Here is a 22,074-nt window from a genome sequence, read left to right as displayed (position 1 = left end):
GACAGCCTTTGCTGCCATTTTTCCCTCTTGTTTGGAAATAAGTTAGAAGTTCATGACCTGCTCTCCTAATAGAGCTACAATTACACAGGCTAGCCAGTGTTAAGGAAGCAAAGAGTCAAGAATTCAGAGTGAGCATGTGGACCAGACGCAGAAGGGAGTATCCTTCTTGCCCCCCCCCCCCTTCTTGCCCGTTTGCCCTTTCTTCTTGTTAAGTTGAGCATGGTTTCCAGTACTGTCCAGTAGGTAGAGATCTTCACAAAGAGTGCAAAGATTACTGCAATCCTTAATTAGGGCAATTACTGGTTAATTGTAGTACATTAAATTCAGTACTGCTTTACCTATCACTTTTTGGAAACTTATAGAATACTTTTTTGTCTACATAGTGTGGAGCGCTATGATCCAAGCAAGGACTCCTGGGAAATGGTTGCGTCGATGGCTGACAAAAGAATCAACTTTGGTGTTGGTGTCATGCTGGGCTTCATATTCGTTGTGGGTGGACACAATGGTGTGTCTCACTTATCAAGCATTGAGAGATTTGATCCTCATCAAAACCAGTGGACTGTTTGCAGACCCATGAAGGAACCCAGAACAGGTACAATAGTTCTAAATATTTGAACGAACAATAACACGATCTTGATGTCTATAATGTGTGTTTGCATATATGATGTCCCTATTTTATGTGGATGAGGGGATGTAGAACATTATCGAGGTGTCCATTTCATAAATAGTTTTTGCCCTTGGCCTAAACTCTGTCCAGTGTTGGGTCCAATTATATATCCATTTAAATAAGACCTGACAACTACAGGAATTGTAAGACATTTGTTCAACGGTGCAAGTCTGTGTGTACCTTATTTTTAAAAAAAATGTGTTTAACTAGCGCTGTCCGAGTAGGTAGTGGCTTTTACATACATTTTACAATGCACAGTATTATTCATATTCATGAAGGTTACAAAAAAGTAGTATTGAAAGTAGAATCCTCATTGAAAAAATAACATACCCTCTATACTTCAATCCAGCGTCCACCCCCTTTGTTTTAGTTTTGGAGGTGTAGCTTGCAAGTTAACATGTTCCTTCTGTGGAGCGCATCTTCCTTCCTGTGATCTCATCAGAGGGTTTCCACTACCCACACTAACAGAGCAAGAGTGCATCGAAGTGGGGGAAAAATAGACTAAAAAGACTGTATTTTGTGTGATAGGTTTATTCTCGCACTGTTTTTTTTTTGTTAATGGGGCTTTTGCACCAGAAGCTTTTTTTATTTTCTAAATATACATGAAACTGACGTTTAAATTCTTAATAAATCACACCAAAAGTCCCTACAGCAAACATTTCTCAATTTGTGCACACAATGGGTATTGTCAAATAATATCTGAATTTCCAATCAAAATGTTGACTGCATAATAGTTGTAGTAAGGATCCTGAGGTTGAATGTCCTCATTTTTGGTTGGTTGCTTAAGGACCTCAATCAATGTAAGTTTTATTTGGTTCAATTAAACCTTGACTCATGCATTTAAATAGTCATTAAAATACAAAACGGTCAATAACTATGAATAGAAGTCTCTACAAATGAAAACCGATTACATGTCGGATCTATAGTCCCTTTTTGATTAATATAAATTGGTTTTGGAGATCCATTTTTTTTTTTTAACTTGTTTATTTTCGGTTGGCATACAGGAGAACAGTTTAACATGTCTAATCAACACTTTATCACAGCATAAATATCACATCGTCTATCCCCCGGCACCCAAACCCACTTCCTAGACTCAACAGTTCACAGTGGATTGTCTCTTTTCCCCCCCCCCCCCTCAGGTCCGATTCAGGGCTCATCCGCTCCTGTCTCCTCCTACCTCGGTTCGACATCTCCACTCTTCTCCAGGCTTACGTCTCCAAGTCCTGTAACTGGCTATCCTCCGGGGCCTGCTCCTCGCTCGTCTGAGACTGGTCTCTATCCGCAGCTCGTTGGGCCTGTTGCACTAGGCGCGGCTTGTATGTTAGCGCCGGGAAGCGAAGGTCATAGTCTATCACCGGCGACCAAATGTTCGTGAAACGATGTAGGTGGCCTCTGTTTGCTGCCATAACTTTCTCAGCAATGAAGATGTCCCAAATTTTTAGCCACCACAACACTGTTAGGGGACCCTCTGGGGCCTTCCATGCCCGGGCTATTGTGATTTTAGCGGCTAGGAGTAATTGAGTGATGAGAGCTGCAGATGTCCCCGACCTCGGGTAGGTGTCCGGTATCGGGGTCCCCAGCAGCAGCGATTCTGGTTCCAGTGGTAGCGGGATCTGGGTTATGTCTGTGATGGCCGCTATACATTGGGTCCAAAAGGCCTTCACCACCGGGCATGACCACCACATATGTAGATAGGAGCCTGGCAGGCCACATCGACGCCAACACTGTGGGTCTAGCGACTGATTGAAGTGGTGTAGTTGCAGGGGCGGGTAGTACCATCTCATGAGTAGTTTATGTGCTCATTCTCGGTTGGTGATGCAGAAGGAGGATGAGTGCGTGCGGGACCAGATATCAGTCCAGTCTTGATCCTGGATTGGATGCCCCAGGTCCTTTTCCCACCGGGCCATGTAAGTCGCTCTATTTGTCAGGAGGTCCTCCTGGAATAATCGATATAGTGTCGAGATCCTCCCTCGGGCTGGAGGGTCCGTCACCGTCAATTCCAAGGCGTCCTGGGCCCGAGTGGCCGCCTCCCGTGTTTGGGGTTGTGTGCACCAGTGTCTGATTTGGCAGTATGAGAACCTGTCCGACTCCGCTAGATTAAACGCTCTTTTGCATTGGGCGAATGTCAGCGGCTGTGTTCCCTCAAATAGTTGGCTTAGGGAGCTGAGGCCTTCCGCGATCCAATTTTTAAAGTTCGAGGGGTGAGCTCCCGGCGAGAACGCTGGATTGTGGAAGACTGGGGCCGAGGGGCCCAGGGTTCTCGGAATACCTCTGAGTTTGCGGGCCCAATCCCATGCCTTCAGCGTGTGCCTGGTTGAAGATAGGATGGCTGGCCATGTCCGGCGCAGCGCAGATGGGAGGTGTAACAGGAAGCGCAGTGGGAGGGGTAGTCTGGATTGCTCTATGTCCATCCATTTGGGGCGTCCCGACGTCATAGTCCACGCCCGGGTGTGGGCTATCTGCGCCGCCATTTGATATTTTTGAAGGTCCGGGACCCCTAGGCCCCCCCGGCCCGGAGCGCAGAGCATGGTCCTCCGTGGAATGCGGGCCTTTTTCCTCCTCCATATGAATTCCAGTATCTTTCTCTGCAGTCTCTGTAGTTGTGGGCGGGGGACAATGACGGGGAGGGCTGAGCATGCGTATAGGAATCGTGGCAACAGATTCATCTTACAGGCCGTGATGCGGCCTATTAGGGATATTTCCTGCTTGTGCCAGGTGTCTAGGTCTTTTTCCAACGTTTTCATCAGAGGCGGGAAGTTTGTCCGGTAGATGTCTCCCGGGTCAGCGGGGATCTGCACCCCGAGGTAGGGGATGGAGGTGTCATTTAGTGGGATTGCGCATTGGGCGCTGAAGGATGCCTTGTCCCTTTGGTCTAAGCCTATCCCCATTGCTGCCGATTTCATCAGGTTAATGGCGAATCCGGACACCCTTCCGAATCGATGGATTTCCGCTAGGGCGGCTCTTAAGGAATGTGAGGTGTCTGTGATGGATAGCATCACGTCATCAGCGTAGAGCGCGATCTTGTGCTGGGTGGTGCCAACTTGGGGGCCTTTGATTCTGGAGTTGAGGCGGATCCGCTGGGCCAATGATTCCATAACCATAGCGAATAGCAAGGGAGAGAGGGGGCACCCCTGTCTGGTGCCGCAGGTTAGGGAGATCGGGTTAGACAGGAGGCCGTTCATTCGGAGGAGGGTGGTCGGGGATTGGTAATTCGCTAAGGTGAGCTTTAAGAAGGTGGGCCCAAGACCAAACGCTTCCAGGGTGAAGCGGAGGAACGACCAATCCACTTTGTCGAAAGCCTTGGTCGCGTCCAAGGCTAGGAGGGTGAGTTTCTTCGAGCTCTGTTTGGCTATCTCGATTAAGTTGAGGACTCTGCGTGTATTATCTGTGGTGGCTCTGTTTAGGATAAATCCAGTCTGGTCTGGGTCTATGATGTCTGGAAGCAACTTCGCTAATCGGTTCGCCAAGACCTTCGAATAGATATTCGCATCCAGGTTTAACAAGGAGATGGGTCGGTAAGCTGCAACGTCGCTGGGGTCTTTTCCTGGTTTCAACGCTAATACCGTTATTGACTCTTTCATTGATGGAGTTGTTGATCCAGATGCGGCGAAGGAGTTGAAGAGTGTCATCATCGGAGCTAGTAGCTGGGGCCGGAAGAGTTTGTAGAATCGGGATGAGAAACCATCTGGGCCCGGGGCTCTAGTTCGTAAGCTTTTAATGGCCTCATCGATCTCTTCACTGGTGATCGAGGCCTCCAACTCTTCTCTACTCGTGTCCGAGAGCTTCGGTAAGGCGGCTTCCCGTAGGTAGGATTGCTGTTCTTCGCGGGGTCTTTGGGTAGCTGACATAGTTTCTGTTATGTGGGCTTCTGCGATTCTTAGCTTCTCCTGGTCAGCGACTTTGACTATACCCTGAGGGTCCCGGAGGCTTAATACAGTGTTCCTTCTCTTGGTTCTTGCCAGTTTTTCCACCAGGAATTTATTTGCTTTGTTTCCTCTGGCGTAGTAGCCCTGCTTCGTTTTGGTTAGCAGCTGGGCTGTATCCTCTGCGTAGTGGGCCTCTAGCTTCTTCCTGGCCATCTGTAAGGCTCGGTAAGTTCTTGGGGACCAATTTTTAGCCTTGCACGCCGTCTCTGCCTCCAGGACCTTGTCCTCTAGCGTGCGTCGGGCCTGTTGTTTTTGCTTATGGTAGGCTGCTCCCCGGGAAATCAGAACTCCTCGCACCACGGCCTTCATTGCGTCCCATGTGGTCGCTGGGGAGGTGTCTTCGTTTTTGTTGTCCTCGAAGAACTGTTTGATTGTTTTGGCTATCACGTCTCTCGTGGCCATGTCATTTAGGATCGGGTCGTAAAGGGACCATCTGCGTCTTGGGGGTGGGTCCGGGTTGTAGGCTCTTAGCGTTAGCGTTACGGGTGCATGGTCTGAGTGAAATCTGGGGCCTATGAGGACGTCGTCTGTGTATGCTAGGATCTGTGGGGATGCTAGCAGGAGGTCAATGCGTGAATAAGTTCTATGCACGTAAGAGAAGCATGAGTAGTCTCGCTCTTCTGGGTGGAGGATCCTCCAGGTGTCCACCACTTCAAAGGTTCGGAACAATCTCAGCAGAGCGATCGCCAAGCCGAAGTCTCTGCGTGCGGGGGGGTGTGATCTGTCTACTAGTGGGTTGGGGACTCCGTTGAAGTCTCCCCCGATGATGGTCTGACCCTCAGCAAATGGTAGGAGGGAGCTTTCCAGAGCTGAGTAGAATGCTGCCTGTTCTTGATTCGGAGCATATATTGAGATCAGCGTATATAGTTGGCCGAGCATCCGGCATTTCACCGCCACGAAGCGGCCCTCGGGGTCCTGCTTAGAGTCTAGTATTTGCGGCCTCAAACCTTTGGCGATTAGGATAGCCGTGCCACCCTTCTTCGTTCCATTCGATGCTAGGAACTGTGTTGGGAATTGCCGATCTCTGAGTCTTGTGAAGTCCGCTGGGATCAGGTGTGTCTCCTGTAAGAAGACAACGGAGGCCTTGTCATTCTGGAGGCGTTGTAGGATCGCTTTCCGTTTCTGTGGGGCGTTTAGGCCTCTTACATTCAACGTTAGGAACTTTAGTTTCTGGATCGGTAGGGGGGCCTCCTGGGTGTCTTCCGGGGTGGGGTACTGATCCTCGTGGGAGGGCTGGGGGTATTCAGTCTTCATTTTGTGATTCCGGGTTAGCCAGGTCCTCCTGCAGCCAAATTTTTTGCATCCTCCAACGGGAGGGTAGCTTTTTATCTGAGTGGGCCAACCAACGGGCAGGCGAATTTAAACGGGTGGGAGAACTCCCAACTGTGTGGGGGGCCGAAGTTTTCAGCGCAGCCTCCACCACGGCCAACAGGGCCCAAACAGTTTTCCTCGCCAACGGGGCGGGGGTCGAACCATCGAGATCGGTTCGGCTCCAAGGGTGGGGAGATGACATACTCCTTGGAGAGGGGACTGGGCCGTTCAGGGCCCGCGGCGCTGCCTTGCTTCATTTTGGCTCCAGGGTCGGTCCCTGCGCTATGGGAATCATTTTGCCTTACGGCGTCTCTGTGCCGTCGACCAGGGTTGCTGCCGTCTCTTGGGTGATTGATCCGGTTCCTCTGGCGGGAGGTGTGGACTGGGGGTGGGTGAGGTCCCCGGGGAGCTCGGGGGTACGATTGACTTCGCGTCCTCCGGGTGGCTAATTTTACGTAGAGTACCTTGGTACGTGAATTGCAGTGTGGCTGGGAAGAGCCAACGGTAGCGGATCTGCTGACTCTGGAGGAACTGGGTCAAAGGCTTGAGAGCTCTCCTTTTCTGTATGGTGATCGGGGAGAGATCTTGGAATATTTGCAGGGGGGTGCCCATGAATGACAGTTCATCTTTGGTGCGGCTTATCGCCGAGATGGCCTCCTTGGTAGCGTAGAAGTGTACTCTGGTAATGACGTCCGGGGGGCCGTCTGAGTCTGCTCCCCGTCTCGGGCGTAATCTATGAGTTTTGTCCAGAACGAGTTGGGGTTTGTCCATGAGCGGGAGGAGAGCTTGGAAAAAGTTGCCTATATATTCCGGGAGCTCTTTATCTTGGACCGTTGTCGGGACTCCACGGATGCGCAGGTTATTCCGTCGGGCTCTGTTTTCTAAGTCCTCTTGCTTATATGTGAGGATCTCATTGCTGGATTGAAGAGCTCGGATCTCGCGTTGCATTCCTATTATTGTTGCATCATGGTTCTGGGTTAAATCTTCAACCTCACCTATTCTCTGTTCCGCTTCTGTGAGTCGTTGATCTGTCTGCTCTAGTCGAGTGGTGAGCTCCGTCATGCAGGACCGGATCTCGGTTTTAATGTCCCACATGAAGGCCATCAAGTCATCTCTGGTAGCGAGATTACCCTGTTCTTCTGGGGGCTTTTGCGGGGTGAGTTTGGGCGTGGAGTCCGGTTTCCGTGTCTTGTCTGTTGTCATGAGCATGGTGGAGATGTCTGCAGTTTTGGCAGGTCTGGTGAGTCTCGACATTTTGCTCAAGCTGAGAGCCCTTGGAAGGGCGCTTCGGGGGGGATGGTTAGGCTCCAAGGTAGCTGCGTGGCCCCCTTCCTCCGCCGGCTAGGTCTTTGGTGGGCAGGGGCGCCCCAGGAAGTCGGAAGGGGGTCTGTATCCGGGGCGGGGGACCTCCACTCCCGGGGCCCAAGGTGGAGTGTTGGGAGGCCGGTAGAAGACTCCGGTCGTCGTCTCGCCGGTTCCCCCCCAGCTGATCGTTGCCAGTGATGGAGGTGGGGGGGGGTCTAGGAGTTGGAGGGCTCCGGGGGCTCGGTAGTCTCTCCAGGGAGCCGGCGGCCCTCCGAAGAAAAAAGCAAGCTGGGAGCGACCCCGGCCTCCGCCCCAGCGAGCTCCGGTGGGGGAGGGGCGGGCCGATGGGGGGGCCCGGAGTCGAGCCCGGGGGGGTAGAATGGAGCCGTCGACTCCTCAGCAGTCCCCGGACACGGGGCTCAGGATCGGGGCGGCGGGAGAGAGCCGGAGGTGTTATGGGCGTCTCATCGCTGGATGCCGGGGACGATAATGCGGGATCCGGGTCGCGGCCGCCATCTTGGCCCGTTGTCGTGAAGATCCGCGCCAAGTTCCTCGACCTCGTTCTCGGCGCTCCTGGTACGATTCTCTTCAAACTTGGAGCGGAGGGTGCGGGAGAGATTCCGCCAGCTTCTCCTGTCAGAGGGACGGCAGCAGCGTTGCTGGAGCCGGCTCAATCTTAGTTGAGGCCGCGGGTCCCTACGGAGGCCATCAGCGGAGCAGCCTCATCCGTGGCGCTCCAGGCCACGCCCCTTGGAGATCCATTTTAATAACATACCTAAAGCGCGAGTTAAGCCATGACCAACAGTATCCTGTTGATGCATAAAAGTTACCATTTAAATGTACGGAATTTCATTTTCTGGGATGTGATGAATCTGGACAAGTTCGTCCTTTCTCCCCAAAGGGGAGCCACCCCCTGTTGAGGCTAGGGAGGTGAGCCCTCTATGCAAGACACCCCCCCCCAGCCCCATGGGTCTGGGAAAGTGGGACCTCGATGGGAGTAACTGCCCTCTTGTGGACAAGGACTCCCATTCCAGCATGGAATTCAGTCAAAACTACCCTTTCTGCATATATGGATGCCAGAAAAACTGTTACATCCCTGTTAGAACTATACATCACAAAGTTCCTCTGTGTTTCGATTGGCTTCAGATAATGGTGAGCCTCGCCTGAGTGCCATAATCATGGAAAGTGGACATCATTTCATTCATTCTAATTACATGTGTAAGACTCAAGCATTTTGTGAATGGAGAGGGAACTCCCATGGTGGGAGGAGAATGAGTGCTATGCAGAGGCAAGGCCCTGGAGCATCTGCATCCCAGAGGGGCGCAACTACGTCCAACCACGGATCAAGCAATGATGAGCAGAACAAGATACCCGCTAGCTGGAGGCTGAATGGCGGGTGCCTAAATCGAGGACAAGGCTCCAGTCAAGGCGAGACGGAGGACGGAAAGACAAGTCTTCTCAGGTGGCATGACCACTGACTAGCAGTGTTGGGCCTGGTGCCCAGCAACCAATGCTGAGACCCGAGAGGAGCCAGAGATCCCACTGACTAGCGTCTTTCACTCCATGAGAGGCGCTGACAGGGAAAGAGATGCTACAGACCTGTGGAAGCTGGCGACTGAGAGCTGCAGGTTTCCAGGGACACACAAACCGACGCAGGTACGGAACTCAGAGCAAATATAAAAATACTACGAACAGTTACAAGAACGTAAAGGGCACCCAGCCCCACTCTAAGCCATAGAGAAAAGGGACGATTTAAGACTGGGCTGAAATAGCCAACAAAGCACACCAAGTTCAGAGTGAGACGGTCACACAGTCCTCACTAAATAAGAGTGATATACAGTTTCTGTATATTTTCCCAAAGTTCAGGTAAACGCCAAGAAGGTAATGGAACCACAGACTGAGGTCCCATGTTGAGACAGAGTAAAAGAAAGCAGAGGGTTTGGTACATTAAAGAGTAAGAAACTGCTTCCTTGTCAGAGGGAGCGGGAAACCCTTACAGAAGATAGTTCTTGATTTTCCAAAAGGGTTTGGTTCTAAAATTGTGAAGACGATCTATCAGAATTTTAAGACTGAAACCAAAATAGCTACAATTGGGCCAGGCCGAAGTCCAAACCGAGGCTATTGAACAAGCCTCCCTTTTCATTTGTGTTTGGTATTTTTCTTACATGGTAGGGCCAGTTAGCTATGTAGGATTTAGACCGAAGACTGTTTATTTGGACTAGGCGAAAACCCTTTTTTACTTTGGTTGGGTTGGGAACTTCCCTCATAGCAGAGTGTAATTCACCTTTAATTTTCTGGCCTTATAGCTTTTAGGACTGATCTCCAATTGACCAAACCCTGCAGTCATTTCCTTCTCAGGATTGCTAACTTAAGTAGTCAAGATATTTTTCTCCTCCATATTCAGATTTAAAAGGAAGATCAGTTGCCACTCTTTACAAGTTCTAGGATTCTGGTTTATCCTATTTGTTATAGGCTGTGTCGGTAACCTAATGAATTATTATTTTTCTTTTGGCTATTGTTAGAGGATTGAATATCCAGAATAAATGGGCACCACATAATGACTCTATGGAGTGGTGTATGTGCCCAAACCATGGTGTCTGCATTCCCTCCTCATGCAGTATACCATTATTTTTACTACACTCTGGGTTAGTGTCAAAAAATGGATGTGTCCATACTGTTTTCTACAGTCTTTAACAAAGCCAATGACCTTTACGTTCTAAATGGTATCAGCCTAGTTTCCAGATATAACCAGTCATTGATTGTGGAGTTTGGGACCCACCACACCTTTTAGAAAAGTGGTCTTGAGCATTCCCAGTTCATTACCACAAAACCTGCTGCCTATTCTTATTGTACTTCTGGTGTTGGCATTATAATCAGCTCAGGCCGTGTCTGCACTCCTTGAATTGCACAGCCATAACTCTGAATTTTAACCAGTGTGTTTTCCATGATACATTTTCAGCAAATCTTTGGCCCAGGTAGTATTGTGTGACCACCTCTAGCTTCCCTCCTTTCATGAAGACTCTGCCCTTATTAGGGCTAAACCACATTACCCTGGAAATATTGGGCGTTAGTGTCTTTATTTTCCTAATGTTCACATAAACTGTAGCCTATTTTTGCAAAGCAACTGAGGTACAGGTAACCATTAAGTGTATTGTCTGCATAGAGTAGCACAGAGGTAGTGCTTCTTTCCACTTTGGTGTATCCATCACCACCTCTACCAATTTCTCAAGACTGTGGGTTGAGTATGCAAACTTTTCTAACGCATTGGGCTGTGCAGAAAGTTTATAAATTCACTTCCCCTCTCATACCGAGGTAACACTTTCAAGATTGTAATTCAGTGGCTTCTTGATACTCGGCAGCCCATCATCAGTGCTGCCATTGCAGGTCTCCCATAATATGGATCTATCCACGTGATGAAATGGTTAACATTTGTGTACCTGGAATTGTATTTCTTTAAAAAAGCATTGAACTTAAACTAATGGATGGAAACAGTTAATACTGCATTGCAGCTCAATCTGTACAATGCTAATTAGCAAGAACACTATCGAATGATTCCTCTTCCGTCACCCGGAAGAATGTAACATTTGTTGCAGGAACATGTACACCCTCCCTCTTGCCCTTTCAATCTTACTCCCTGTTCTACTGCCTTCCTCTGGTCTAGTGGATTTCCTTCTGTCGGTGTCACTACCGGGTTGACTCCACTTTCATTGTCCGCTTTATTTCGACAAAAGATGGTCATAAAAGCACATTTGCAAATAATGAAGACTAGTCACATAAAAAAACAATATACAGTAATGCAATGTTTAAAAAAAGGAAGTTAAAAATCATTAATCATTCAAAAACTTCGCTAAAGTAATGCAAAAGTAAAACTGTCCCATCTGAATGTATCATGAACTGTCACTTGGGATTGTCCTCTGTTCGATGCCCATAATTGCACAAATTACATTTTTCTTCCGACTTAATAGCAAGGGATATGTATTGGGCTACTGCAAACACCAAGTTCTTATGCGTTGTATCTTTGCAGAGCCTTTCTGTATACTGAAGGTTCCTTTTAATTGTGGTTTCTCAAAAATTAAATGTTTCCCTCGGTTTTTTGAAGAATTGGGGCAAGTGAACATAAAATGCTGAACATTTCTTTAAGAAGAGGGCAGAAAGGGCCATATGATGAGCAGGCTTTTCAGGAGATGGTGTGGCTAGCGGTAGGATGCCTGATCTGAATTAAAATAGTGTGTGGATCCGTATTAATTTGTTCAAGGTTCCTTTTATCTATACGTTTTTTAAAAAATAAATAAAATGGAGAGTGGAAACTAATGGCCTCCACGGAACAAATGGATAACGCCTCATTCTCTGTTTTTTTCTTTTACACTTATTAAGAACAAATCTATTTTGTGGACATCCCAAAACTCAGCACCTTTTATTCAAGGTGCGATTTTTCTAGTTGGGGGTTATAATACAGTACTGAATGGTGCATTGTCCCATTTTAACATATCTGCATCTTGCTCTCCGCACAGTTCACATTCCTTAACGCACCTGTCGGGAAGAACTCGGCCTTAATCTGGGGACTTTTAGCAGTGAGATGAAGGGGGCTAGGGACCTCCCTGAGCCAGCAGATGATGGCCCGGTGAGGAGTGTATGAGGAGGAATCTTGGGTGTCACACATCCTGGCTACAGGCCAGAGGTCTATTGCAGGCTGAGGAATAAGTACTAATTACCCTTTAAATGTTTATCCAGGATTTCTGTGACCTTAACAGAAACAAATCACCCTCTCTCACATTCATGTTCAACAAAATGCAAGCACAGATCTCGCCAAATATTATACCGAAGTGCTGGCTCTGATCACCGGCCCGATTGCATGCACTGCTTCACTTTACAGAATCCCACGCAGATGCACAGAGACGAGAAATCCCAGGTGCAAGACCTGCGTCTTAGTCACGGTCCCGCCGCTCATCTGTTGAACTATTGGAAAATAGGCTACACCTGAAGTCCTAATAGTAAGGATACATACACACCCTAAAACTCAGACCGGCCCCAGTGGAGTGTCCAATGAAATATATAAAGAACATCGGAAGTAGGGAGTGTGTGAGTGTTTGGAGAAGGTTGTGGCAGAAGTTGGGAGCAGATTGGTGATTCGGAAAGGAGATGGTGGAAGGAAGAAGCTTGGGGAGAGAAGGTGATCAGAGGTGGCCAGAGACTAGATGGGGATGGGGAGCAGCATCCAGGAGGTGGTTGGGGAGCAATATCTAATAGATGTTTGTGAGTATATTCGGTGCAGAAAGAGACTGAGAAAAACCAAAATGCTAGCAAGGTGGTACCTAGTGAAAGCAGGAAGGAACGAGAGGGCGCAAACAGCCCATGACATAGAGTGGGGTGGGGGGGGAACCTTAATTGGAATGTGTGAAGCCTGTGGTGGGAGGTACAACAAGCACGTGCTGTCAAGAAAGGTTGGGTTCAGAACCGTAGGAGAGATGTGCTGCTGATGGTAGGAATGAGGACCCTAGAATAAGGAGGTGATAGGCCCTCATGTTCTCTGTATAAAGTGGGACCAGAAACCAAGTTCACTCTTTCTGCCACTCGAGAAACGCCAGCTGAATCGTCAATTTGTGGCAGAGACACTGACATCTACAGGAAAGACAGAACGGGATTTGGATCACACCATCAAGGAGGACTTTTGGAGGAAGATTTGCTAAGACTGTAAGCGACTGGGAGGCGTTCTGAACTCTTGTGAACTTTAGAAGAATGCCATTGACAAGGCGGAACTATTGACAACACAATACCTTGACATTTCTGTTTATGATCTGAGCAGGAGATTTTGTTTTTAGTAAAAGCAGCTTTCGATTGATTGCGTCCCCCCCAAGTATTCCTCATCTTATGATAATTATCTCTCCAGCTGCTTCGTAAATAAAATTCTCGACAGAGGGTGCTGTGTACAGTGTCGTCGAGCCAATGTCCCTCGAGGGCCTTCATTCAACGGTCAACGTCATCAGTATAAGTAGTGCACGCAGCGCCCGTTGGCTTCAGTTCCGTTTTTCAGAGCTAACGCTTTGAGATAATTACGGCACGCATCAGTGAAAATAGTGATTTTTGTTTGAAAAATGTCTTCTTCGTCGACACCATCAATGCCTAAATTGGGCTTTAGGAAGTGCCCAGACTGCGGGTCGAAGATGTCAATCACCGACCCCCACCGTGTATGTATGTGGTCAGGTTCAAACTGGGAAAAAGAAATAGGCCCGGGTGCCTAAAATAAAAACAAACAAAAACAAAATAGCCCGTCCTTCGCCTCAAAAAGAGGGGCCCTCAAACCATCATCCGTGAATCGCATTGCGTCAATTCCCGACTTTGCATCCACTGGTAAAATCACCAAAGGGGTGACACCTGCTGCAGAAATCTGTGGAGGCATATTATGGCATTAGGTGTGACCTGCCATACCGAGGCATCTCGCATCCTGCAAGCTGGACTGGAATACCTGGCACACACTGCCAATGTCTACCTCTTTGTTGGTACCACCTGGTACCACTGGCGATCCCACAACTTTCTGAACTTACAGGGCAAAGCTCCTGCAAGAACATGTTATACTTGATAGCATGCACCGGTATGATAATCCAGAGGGTGAACACACCTGCAGAAATCTGACAAATTAGGTTGTGTCCCACAGGGATCACTGACCAATATAGAAGAATCACAGATGCACCCCATGTTCTGGATGCGAGAACCGGGGCTGGCCCACGCTGCCAAAATCTACCCCTCTCCATTGGTGCCACCGGGTACCCCAAGGCAATCCAACAACTCATCCCCTCGAGAACAGGCTATGCATGGAAAGGAATGGGTTAATGCATGTGTTGTATTATTCTGGGGACTGTGATGTATGCAGTGGTCGAAGTGGACACAGGAAACTAGTGGTTATCTGGCTGCATCCAAAAGGGAGGGTGTGGGATGGCCGAACAGCTGCTGGAGGGTGTGTTGGGAATGGACTAGGAGGATCACAAACATTAGCTGAACAGCAAAGCGCTACTTCAAAGCTTGACTGGGTACAAATAGTTTGGATTTCAAGGCCTTCAGTAATAATGTTTTATAGATTTTATATATAATTATATATATAATTGTTGCTTTAATTTTCACATTCTGAATAGTAAACTAGAACTCCCAGAATGCAAGATAATGCCAACCTGAAAAATCTATGTAAACACGCTTTACTTTCAGTGATTTAAGACATGCAATAAAATAAGTAGTGCAATAAACTCCGATATGCAGATTCTTTGTCACAAACCTTCAGCTCGCCCAACTCCTGTCTGCCCATCCATCCATCCAGCCATCCATGGATCTCTTAGTTTATTTGTATAGCCCAGCCGAACCCTAGGGTAACTGGGCGCTTTGTCTTTAGAATCAGCAATGGTTACAGAAGATTGCACATACAAAGGCAGGCTAGGATGATGCAGTCAGTGAATGGATAGAAGGACCTGGTTACAGAATGGTCCGCGAGGAGGGGCACAGTAGGTTATGGTGGAACCAGGTTACAGGTTGGTCCGCTGAAATACGGTATACATTTGTAACAAAAGATACAAGTGTCAAAGTGGCATACAAAATGGCATACATTAGATAATGGTACAATTGATACAAGGGGATGAGGAAGCCAAATACAGCTAAGTGCCGTTCTTAATATATACACCAACCTATTCCGTCCGTCCGTCCATCCATCCATCCTCTCCATAGCGCATAAAGGAATTCAGGTGGGAATGCATGAACCCTGAAGAGGGTTTTTTTAAACTGGTGCTTTTGGTTAGTGAGGCTCTGTTGCTGGCACACAGATAGCTGCATCATAGGAGCAGCAGATAAAATATGTGAACTTTGTTTCGAGGGGATTGGGTCCTCCGACGTATTCCATATCAATGACATGTAATCACCACAGCTGTGCTGCTTCGGAAACTTTTTCGGCGTCTGCGTCCTGCGTCGATGACGTCGATGCGCCGCCGTCGAGGACCTCCTCTGACGTCCGACGTCATCCGATGTGATAAGTAGGACGCACGACGCCAGTAGCCTCAGTTCCGTTTTTTCCGCGAACGTGTTGCTTCGTGTTTCTCGGTTCTAGCCTCGACTCATTAGAGTTCTGTTCTTTCCGGTTCTTCGAACCTGTTCGTTTGTGAATTGTTCCTTCGACGATGTCTTCCACTTCGTCTTCAACCCCGCGTCCGGGCTTCAAGAAGTGCGGGGAGTGTGGGTCCAAGATGTCGGTGACTGACTCGCACGATGCCTGCCTCTGGTGCCTCGGGGAGGCCCACGACACGGATGACTGTGTCGACTGCCTGTCGCTCACGTCCAAGGCCTTACGCGAACGTAAGAAGAAATTGTCGGTAGGTCGGGTGTCCAAGCCCCGGAAGTCGAAGTCGGCGGGGCTTTCGACGGATGATTCGAGGGGTGACTCTCCGCGTCATCGTCGGAAGTCTCGTCGGTCTTCTTCTAGGAGTCGGTCTCGCCACTCCTCGGCCTCTTCGAGGCATTCTCGGAAGCGCCGACACCGGTCGCCTTCCAGGTCCTCTTCAGAGGACTCTGCCCGGCACGTCGGTTTCCCCGCCAGCCGTGCGTCGCCGGAGGAATGGGCTTCCTTCGGGAAGAAGATGTTGGCGATTCTTGAGTCGCAGGGTACTCAACCGTCCGCGCCCCCGAGTGGGGTCGGCCGTGAGAGGTCGAGAGCCACCGCTCGCAAGAGTGGTCGGCGCGAGTCACGGGAGAGGTCCCGTTCGGACAAGGGGGCTCGTTCTCGCCGTACCCGTTCCAGGTCCCGGTCCTCGACGCGATCGAGACCGTGTGCACCTGTGATGTCTTCGAGGAAGACATCGACGTCTGAGGCGTCGAGGGCGTCGACAGGCTTTCTCGAGGCTCCGGCTCCGAGGAAGTCGTCGAAGCCGTCGACGGTCAGGTCGTCGAGGGACACGCTCGGAGCTCCGGCTTCGAGGGCTGTGTCGACGCCGCCGATACTGGAGGCGCTGCATCTGACGTCGACGCCGATTTCCTCGACGTCGACGCCGATCCTCTCGGCGCCGTTGCCGGTTTTCTCGACGTCGGCGCCGATTCGCTCGACGCCATCGACGCCTTTCGTGTCGGAGGTGCCCCGTGTCTCGGGTGTTCCCCCTAGGAAGGCTCTGGTTAAGAGCAGGCACTCTCGGGTGCCTTTCCACCACTTGGATTATATTTCGGAGGCGGATGAGGATTCGGATGGCCTGGTTCCTAGTCAGGTGCCGGATGACATTGTCTCGGGCCATAGTCAATTTGACGATTTGAGGCAGTCGCTGCATGATGCCAGTGGACTGGACACCTCTCCGGAGGTGGAATTTGGTCGGCCTGAGCCTGGCTCCCATGCCGATTCCTCATACCGGCGCCTTATGGCTAGGGTGTCTGAGTATCTGGGATGGTCTGCTCCCCCAGGTGAGTTTGTGCAGGATGATCTGACGGACATCCTTGATGTTGGTCCCCCAACTGACCCGGTACTGCCGTTCCATATGGCTTTACAGCGTAGGGTGGCGGCGGCTTGGACTGCTCCGGAGAGTCTCCCGGCAGTGGGCAGATCCTTGTCGCGAAAATACCGTCCAGCCAGTGGCGACCCCTGCTACTTGACCAGGCACCCCACTCCGGAAAGTTTGGTGGTGCAGGCGGCCACGGCCCCGGCAAAGCAGGCGTCGTACCCTACCATCCCTCCTGATAGGGACGACAAACGTTTTGATGGCTGGGCGAAGAAGGTGTTTTCTTCTGGTGGTATGGCGCTTCAGGCGGCCAACTCCGTTTGTGCCTTGTCGCGTTTCACGCACACTCTGTGGAACTGTGTTGCGTTAGCGGCTGAACATATTCCCGAAGGGGTCGAACGGGATGGTTTCCTTGCTATGGTCCAGGATGGTAAGGATGCCATGTGTGAGTCCGTTCAGTCGGGTTTGGACTTGGCTGAATTCGTCAGTAGGTCCATGGCGGCGAGCACCGTGATACGCAGGTTTGCGTGGTTGCGGAAGTCGGGGTTTGCTCCTGATGTGCAGTCCCGGCTCCTCAACATGCCCTTTGATGGTGAACATCTTTTTGGCAGCAAGGCTGACGAGAGCCTTGAGAGGTTGCAGACCTCAAAAGCTGCAGCGAAGTCGTTGGGCGCTGCGGTTCGCCAACCTCCGCTTTTTCGTCCTAGGGGACAGCAGTGGAGGGGTGGCTCCTTTCGCTATTACTCGTCCTTTGGTAGAGCGAGAGGAGCTGGCAGTCAAAGGGGCCAACGCAGGGGTACCAGAGGTGGACGACAAGGTACCCGTGGTGCCAAGGCCGCTCGGGCAGTTGCCTCTTTGCCCTCAGGTAACGCCGCAGCCGCTCCTACTCAGTCATGAGGCCATGTACCATGGTTCGCCGGTTGGGGGAAGGCTGGCGCAGCATCTTGTAGAGTGGCGTGCCATTACTTCAGATGTGTGGGTTCTGGAGATCATTTCCCACGGCTACTGTCTTCCCTTTCGGCACAGGCCTCGCGACAATCCACCGGGGAACCTCTCTTTGAAGAGTCCGGATCCGCTCCTTGCGCAGGAAATTCAAGCCCTGCTGAAGAAAGGCGCCATAGAACTGGTGCCTGTAGCGGAGAGGAACAAGGGATGGTATTCCCCTTATTTTTTGGTTTCGAAGAAAGACGGGGGTTTGAGACCCATCATGGACTTGCGCGGTTTGAACAAACTCCTCAGGAAGGACAAGTTCAAGATGGTTACTCTCTCTCAAGTCCTCCAGGCCCTTCAGCTTCAGGACTGGTTGGTGTCACTCGACCTCAAGGATGCTTACTTCCATGTGCCGATCCATCCCAAGCACAAGAAGTACCTGAGGTTCGCGGTTGGCGACTCGCACTTTCAGTTTCGGGTCCTGCCGTTCGGTTTGACCTCCGCCCCGAGGGTTTTCACCAAGCTCATGGTGGTGGTGGCAGCGCATCTCAGGCAAGGGGGGATTCACGTCTACCCCTACCTGGACGATTGGTTGATCAGGGGGAGCTCTCCCGAGCAAGTCCTGGATCATCTGTCCGTCGCCTGCCACTCCCTTCACAGGCTGGGCTTCTCCCTCAATTTAAAGAAGTCCCATTTGACGCCAACACAGAGGCTCCAGTACATCGGAGCAGTGCTCGACACTTCCCTGGGGCAGTGTTTTCCTCCCCAGGTGAGGGCTCTTCACATTCAGCAGATGGTGCACAAGTTTCAGCATGCCCAGACGCTCCCGGCGTTCGAGTTCTTGAGGTTGCTCGGCCTCATGGCATCCTGCATTCTTCTGGTGCCAGAGGCTCGCCTGCGGATGAGATCTTTGCAGTGGGCACTCAAGACGCAATGGTCGCAGTCCTCCGGCAGGATGTCGGACCCGGTTCAGGTGCCGCCCTCGGTCGCCCGGGACCTTCTGTGGTGGGCTGTCGAAGGCAACTTGATGAAGGGGGCTCCGTTTTGGCTACCCTGGCCGGAGGTGACGATCGTGACGGATGCATCCCTCACGGGATGGGGAGCTCATGCCAACGGGCTGACAGTCAGCGGTCGTTGGTCTCCGTCGGAGTCCAGACTCCATATCAATCTGTTGGAGCTGAGGGCCGTCAGGCTAGCCCTGAAGGCTTTTCTGCCGACTGTGCGAGGAAAGGCTGTCCTGATCATGACGGACAACACTGTGGCCATGCACTACCTCAACAAAAAGGGGGGGGCAGGGTCACTTCCTCTGTGCAGGGAGGCGATGCAGCTCGAGTTCTGGGCCATCCGGCAGGAAGTTTCGATCTCGGCAGTTCATCTGGCCGGAGACGAAAACGTGACGGCGGACGCTCTGAGCAGGCAGAGCGCGATCTCTCACGAGTGGGAGTTGGCTCAGGAGATTCTCCTGGAGATCTTCGCCCTTTGGGGGACCCCTCAAGTGGATCTCTTCGCCTCCAGTGTCAACCGGAAGTGCGAGAGGTTTTGCTCGCGGGAATTTCCTCCGAAAGGAGCCTTAGGCGACGCGTTTGTGGTGGAGTGGTCATTCCCGCTGCTGTACGCGTTTCCTCCAGTCCCCGTCATCCCGCAAGTGCTGCGGAGGTTGCGGAAGTTCGGTTCCCGGATGATCCTCATTGCTCCGGCGTGGGCTCGGAGGACGTGGTACCCGGACCTTCTCGACTTGTCCATCTGCCCTCCACGTCGTCTTCCCTACCGAGACGATCTGCTCTCATGGGAGGGGGGTCAGGTTCTCCATCCAGAGGTCGGATCCCTCAACCTTCACGCTTGGCTTCTGAAAGGTTGAGGTATAAGGATTGGGACCTCCCTGAAGACGTGATGGAGGTGTTGCTTTCGGCCCGAAGGCCCGCAACTAAGTCTCTGTACCGTTGCCGTTGGCGTAAGTTCTGCGACTGGTGCAGAGTTCAGAATGTGGATCCTTTTGCATGTGACATCCCCATGGTTCTGTCCTTTTTGCTTTCTTTGGCCCACAGGGGCTTGCAAGTGGGTACCATTAAAGGTTACCTGGCGGCGCTGTCCATCTTTAAGCGCTCATCTGAAGAATGTAATTACTTTAAAATCCCTTTAATTTCACAGTTTCTGAAAGGGCTCACTAATGTGTTCCCTCCGTCGCCTTTCCTGGTGCCCGGTTGGGATTTAAACCTTGTTCTTAGGTTTCTTATGGGTGCTCCGTTTGAGCCTTTACATTCTTGCCCTTTGAGACTGTTGACTTTGAAAACTGCGTTTCTAGTTGCGGTTACTTCCGCTCGCAGAGTGAGTGAGTTACAGGCACTTTCTGTTAAGCCACCCTTCACTGTATTTCACAAGGACAGGGTTGTCCTTCGAGTTCGTCCTTCTTTTCTTCCAAAGGTAGTGACGGAATTTCATTTGGCCCAGAAGATTGTTCTTCCGGCTTTCTATCCTCCTCCGCATCCTGGTAAGGAAGAGGAGAGGCTCCATAGGCTTGATCCTAGGAGAGCTTTGAGCTTTTATGTTTCTCGCATGTCCCGGGTCAGAGTGGACGATCAACTCTTTATTGGTTACGCTGGTAAGCGCTTGGGGCAAGCTGTGACGAAACAGACTTTGTCACGCTGGATTATTTTGGCCATCTCGGAGTGTTACCGCTTGGCGGGTAAGGACCCACCGGCTGGCTTGCGGGCCCATTCTACCAGGGGCGTGGCTGCATCTACTGCCCTGCAGAGGGGTGTTCCTATTCGCAACATCTGTGATGCTGCCACCTGGGCTTCAGTACATACATTTGTACGGCATTATTCCCTCGATTCCATCAGAGGGCAGGATCTGGCCTTTGGCAAGGCGGTCCTTTGCTCTGCTATTTGATTGGCTATTCTAAATTTTGTTTCTAAATTCTTTCCCTCCTCCTTGATTTGGTACTGCTTTGGGAGTCTGTCATTGATATGGAATACGTCGGAGGACCCAATCCCCTCGAAGAACAAGTTACTTTCTTACCTGGTAACGTTCTTTCGATGGGATGGTCCGACGACGTATTCCATATCGCTCCCACCCTGCCTTCCCCGCTGCAGAATTTCTGTTGCGATTGCAGCTTACGTTCCGCAAGGCTTTGTGTCGGACTGGCAGTTGACTAATGTCACACGTTCTGGGGGAAAAAAACTACAACTGAGGCTACTGGCGTCGTGCGTCCTACTTATCACATCGGATGACGTCGGACGTCAGAGGAGGTCCTCGACGGCGGCGCATCGACGTCATCGACGCAGGACGCAGACGCCGAAAAAGTTTCCGAAGCAGCACAGCTGTGGTGATTACATGTCATTGATATGGAATACGTCGTCGGACCATCCCATCGAAAGAACGTTACCAGGTAAGAAAGTAACTTGTTCGTCTCAATGATGCTTCTGAGCTTTGCTCTTTTAAGGGAGTCCACCTAAAAAAATGAACATAACTAGGATAATAAATAAATGCACTTTCTGGCTCCATAGTCCCAGGATTGAGCAAAATCTGCAGTGAACTGTATGTACCTGCAGTTTCTGAGCACCGATAGACGGGGACTGTATGCCTGTAAAGTTCATATTGCCGTCAACTCTCTCATCCTCCAGCACACAGCTGGCACTTGGAGCAGTAGTGGTGGAAGAAGGGTGGATCACACTGGCTGTGCTAGGCCAAAACTGTGAAGTGTGCTTGGCGCTGATTGAACGAGCCACGTTTCAAGAGAGCGAAAACTGCACAGATCTAATCTTTTGGCCCTGCATTTCCATGCATTAATTCAACTTATCTTTTCATCAGAAGCATACACATTGAATCACCATGCTCCAATCTGTCTACCTACCCCTGGTGTGAACCACAAAGTACTCTTCCCCAGAGAACCGGACCTGATGCATGCGCAGATTAATAATTGCTGAATGCCTCCTCTACTCGTTATCTGTGAAGGTGAAAGTTGAAAACATTTGGTGCGAGGATGTCTTGGCACAGGCCCCAGAACACAAAAACCTCACCATCTAGTGATGGGGGCACTGGGTCACTTGACTCACTTATGTCCCTTTGGGACCCATAAACACAGGGGCCCTGGCTGGACTCAGTCCTAGCACCTTTGGCGTCAGGCTCATATAGAGACGTGAGCAGGTACACTTTATTTCAGTGCAAGAGTGCTTTTATTTTACAAGAACTTTCCAGGAGCTGAAAGCCTTTATTCCAGAGAACATCCTCATGTGCTGACTCATCGGGTGTGCGATCCACAAACTCGGACCTTGTGAAGAAGAAAGACAAGATTAGAACATCCGTCCTAGGCCCGCCGCATTTGAACCCCGCACGCCCCCTAGTTAACAACTTACCAGCTGCTGTACTGCTGCATCTTGGTTCCTCATTCCCTCATTCCCTCCGGTTGCATCCTCGAGCTCCGCAGCTTCTGCCGGGCCGGCAACATCACCTGCAAGGGAAGTAAGCAAAAGAGCATACATCA

At 50.5% G+C, this 22,074-nt stretch overlaps 1 protein-coding gene across 2 annotated transcripts in view; it reads left to right on the top strand.

Annotated features, from left to right (window-relative positions):
- The window catches only part of KLHL28 (kelch like family member 28), a 403,361-nt gene that overhangs the window by 312,271 nt on the left and 69,016 nt on the right, over positions 1 to 22,074 (top strand). For both annotated transcript variants that reach the window (XM_069637488.1, XM_069637489.1), the window contains exon 4: positions 384 to 592. In XM_069637488.1, the coding sequence (XP_069493589.1) occupies positions 384 to 592 (209 nt within the window). The remainder of the gene's footprint in view (positions 1 to 383; positions 593 to 22,074) is intronic.

Source organism: Ambystoma mexicanum, chromosome 14 (assembly GCF_040938575.1).
Source record: "Ambystoma mexicanum isolate Mex_15411 chromosome 14, UKY_AmexF1_1, whole genome shotgun sequence".
Classification (NCBI taxonomy): Eukaryota; Metazoa; Chordata; class Amphibia; order Caudata; family Ambystomatidae; genus Ambystoma; species Ambystoma mexicanum.
The sequence above is the reverse complement of the archived record's forward strand: the minus strand, read 5'-3'. Positions and strand labels throughout refer to the sequence as shown.